General features: G+C 37.1%; 1 protein-coding gene across 1 annotated transcript; it reads right to left on the reverse strand.

Annotated features, from left to right (window-relative positions):
• Positions 1 to 786: 786 nt before the first annotated feature.
• Positions 787 to 2444, reverse strand: LOC114183145 (RNI-like superfamily protein). The gene has a single exon (XM_028070052.2). It carries the CDS (start codon positions 2303 to 2305, stop codon positions 917 to 919), a length of 1389 nt encoding a protein of 462 aa, XP_027925853.1. The 5' UTR covers positions 2306 to 2444; the 3' UTR covers positions 787 to 916.
• Positions 2445 to 3269: the final 825 nt, after the last annotated feature.

Below are 3269 nucleotides of genomic sequence, written 5' to 3' on the forward strand. Positions count from 1 at the left end.
AAACTTATCTATTTTTAATACATAATTATAATCATAAGATTTTGAATTTTTTTTCTCTCACAATTTATGAACTTCAAATATTTTGATATTGATAATAAAATTAATAATTTTAATATAGTACTAAATTAGTTATTATTAATTTATATTATTCAAATCACAACTTGTAAAACTATTTTAATTTTTTCCTTAAAAGCATTTTATTTAAATAATATAATCTAATTTAATTTGATAATTTACATGAATATTTTCAAATTAATTACATTGAAAATATATTTTAATTTTTCTGAAAAGGATTTTGAAGAAAAAGAAAATTAAGTCAGGTTACAATACTATTATTTAATATATATATATATATTACCATAATAATATAAATGAATTGATTAACGAATTAATAAAGTTATTTTCCAATTGGATACACGAAAGCTGCAACAACTAGGCTATGATTGCCCTTGAAATCCAAAACACAGTTGCGAAATATGATTTCTACCGCATAATATTAATATAGACACTTGCCCGATAAAATTTCGTGAAGTGATCCATCATGTCACAGTAGCATGTCAATTTCTACCCAATCAAGCTGCAAAGCTTTATGTCCCACTTAAAATTGCTGTATTTCAACTCCTAATTAAATTACAGTTGCAGTTTACCATCCCCTTTAATTAAAGCTACTCTTTTAGTTCCATTTTATGACTCATCACCAATATAGCTGGATCCTGTTGATTAGAAACATGGAAATATACACTTGACACTTGCTTTGCTTCTTTCAACCTCCACCAAGTTCGTAGATAATATAAGCAGAAGTTTATTTTATTACAGAAACATGAATGCATAAATACATTGATTAAGGGTGTGAAGTATACCTGTTTATTTAAAACATCATAACTATACACTTCCTTCTTTCACCTTCAATTTCCAATCACACAACAACTTCAATAAACTTACTGGATGCCCACGTTTTGGCAGCATCAGAGAGCTTGCTCCCCTCAACTTCCATTCTCCTCAAACGAGAAGAATTCTTAACAAACAGTTCAATCCCCTCAGAGTCTATTCCGAAACAGTGCATAACATCCAGATTTTGAAGGTGTTTGCAGCTCCTAAGCATGGAAACCACAGCAACACTAGTGAGACCCTTACACCCTCTCACTCTCAAATCAATCAAACGAATGCACGAAACCAGCATCGAAACAAACTCCTTGTCAACCAACATTTCGTTATGCGACAAGTCCAGCTTCCTCAACTGCCTCAAATGCTGGCCCAGAGTGGCAAGCAGCCCAGGCTCCCTCTCAATCACGTCACAGTTCACCAGGGCCAGTTCCTCAAGGCCGCCGCAAGCTCCGGCGAGGACCTTCAGCCCCTGCCCGGTAACAAGGCAACAGCTTTGAAGCCTGAGACTGGTGAGCTTATTGAAGTTGGCGGCCATCGCTAAGAGATGGTCGTTGTTGAGGTCCAGAGGGAGACGGAGGTCGAATTTGCAAACATTGGAGCGGCACTGAGTTAAAAATTGCAGCAGTCCCTCTCTGCTACCACCATCATGAACCAAGAGAAAATCTAGGGAGTGGCAATGTTCCAGAAGCTCCAAGAGAACCCCGTACACCACACTCCTGCAAGTTCTGAGCTCAATTTCATGAATCCCGTGCAAGCACCTGACGAAAGACGAGTAAGGCCCTCCGATACCCTGGCAACTCTGAAGCTTCAGTCTCTTAAGCTTGGTGCATCTCCTCCACAACCAACCCAGCCCCCAATCATCGCTGCGAATCCCCACCACAGAAAGACTCTCCAACCCCAATTCGGCGTCAAAGTCTTGGCTTTCTTCATCGCTGTTGACCCCACCTGGATTCCCTTGGTCAGAGGAGAGGGATATGGACAATTGTTTGAGACAGGGGAAGGAGAGAACCCAGTTGAGAAATAGGGGCCTGGGGAGGGTGATGCAGAGGGACGTAAGACGGGGAAAGGAGGTGGAGATAAAAATAAGGGAGGAGAGAGAAAGAGGGGTGGGGTCGAGAGAAAGAGCGAGGAGGTTGGAGCAGGAGGAAGAGATGAGGGAGAGGATTTGTGGGGACAGAGAGAAGGGTGGAGAGAGGGAGAGAGAGAAGGAGGAGAGGAAAGGGTGGTGGGAGAGGAAGGAGGAGAGAGAAGAGACGGTGAGAGAGGATTGTGGGGTGAGGCGGAGGGAGAGGGAGGTTGTGGAGGAACGGTAGAGGCGGAGCCACCGCTTGCAGACGAGGGCCACGGAGGAGGAGGAAGAAGAAGGAGGGAGTTTCTGGAAAATTTCTTGCAACAACTCATCGTAGAGGCTGTTCTCCATCTCACCACTGAGTTTGTTTGTGTTCTCTGTTCTCTGATGTGTGGTGTTGAGAAATAAACCAATTATTCTAGGAAGGTCTGGTTTCTTACGACAGAGAGAGAAAGAAAGTTGATTAGGTGAGAAGAAGAGAAGTGAGTTTCAAAGAGGCACCTTGCTTTCACGCGGGAGCAGAGGACGTGCAAGTCACGTCCTTGACATGGAACAAAAAATTGATTACAATCAAAGTAATAGGTTGGTTAACTGCACCTTAAAATTTTAAAACAAAATAATAATTATTTGCATCCACTTAAAAAAGTTAAATTCGGCTTCATTTAATTTTAACTAAATGTATACGCATGATTATTTTAATATTCATGCATAAATATAGAAGTTATTAATATAATTTTTAAAATAACTCATAAAAACTAACAAAATAAGAACGTTATATACTTACGCTTTTAACTTATCACCACAAATCGCTATTAGAATTATGATTTGTTAACTAATGATTCAACAAAGAAAATGAATTTTGTTTTATCTTCATTTAACTGTTATCAATAAAGATTTTCATGGAATAGAAAACAATTTCCACTTTTTATTTCTTATTAACAAAATATAATAAAACATTTTTATTAACAAAATATAATAAAACATTTAAAACTATGTTAATGAAAAATTAAGTTTAAGTATTGTTTTCAACAAGTCAAATTTAATTAAAAATACTTAAATAAGAAGTTAATTACATTTCGTTAGTTTAACATGCAACATTTAGTTTATAAAAATATACTTTTTAGAAATTATTAATTTTATATATTGTAACGTCCCAAATAAATAGATAAAGCCCATTTAATTAAAATGCTACATACATAATATTAAGAGGGTACGAAACTTTGGAATATGAAGCACTCCATACCCCAACATATCCACAAAATATAAAAGAGGTCCCACACGGCCTAAACCAAAACAAACAAGTGAACTAATAGTA

Source organism: Vigna unguiculata, chromosome 5, assembly GCF_037176805.1.
Source record: "Vigna unguiculata cultivar grain cowpea cultivar isolate G323 ecotype 2 chromosome 5, ASM3717680v1, whole genome shotgun sequence".
Classification (NCBI taxonomy): domain Eukaryota; kingdom Viridiplantae; phylum Streptophyta; class Magnoliopsida; order Fabales; family Fabaceae; genus Vigna; species Vigna unguiculata.

Bases quoted from the DNA above. Each gene is read 5' to 3' on its own strand.
- LOC114183145 (XM_028070052.2), bottom strand. From the start codon at position 2,305: ATGGAGAACAGCCTCTACGATGAGTTGTTGCAAGAAATTTTCCAGAAA.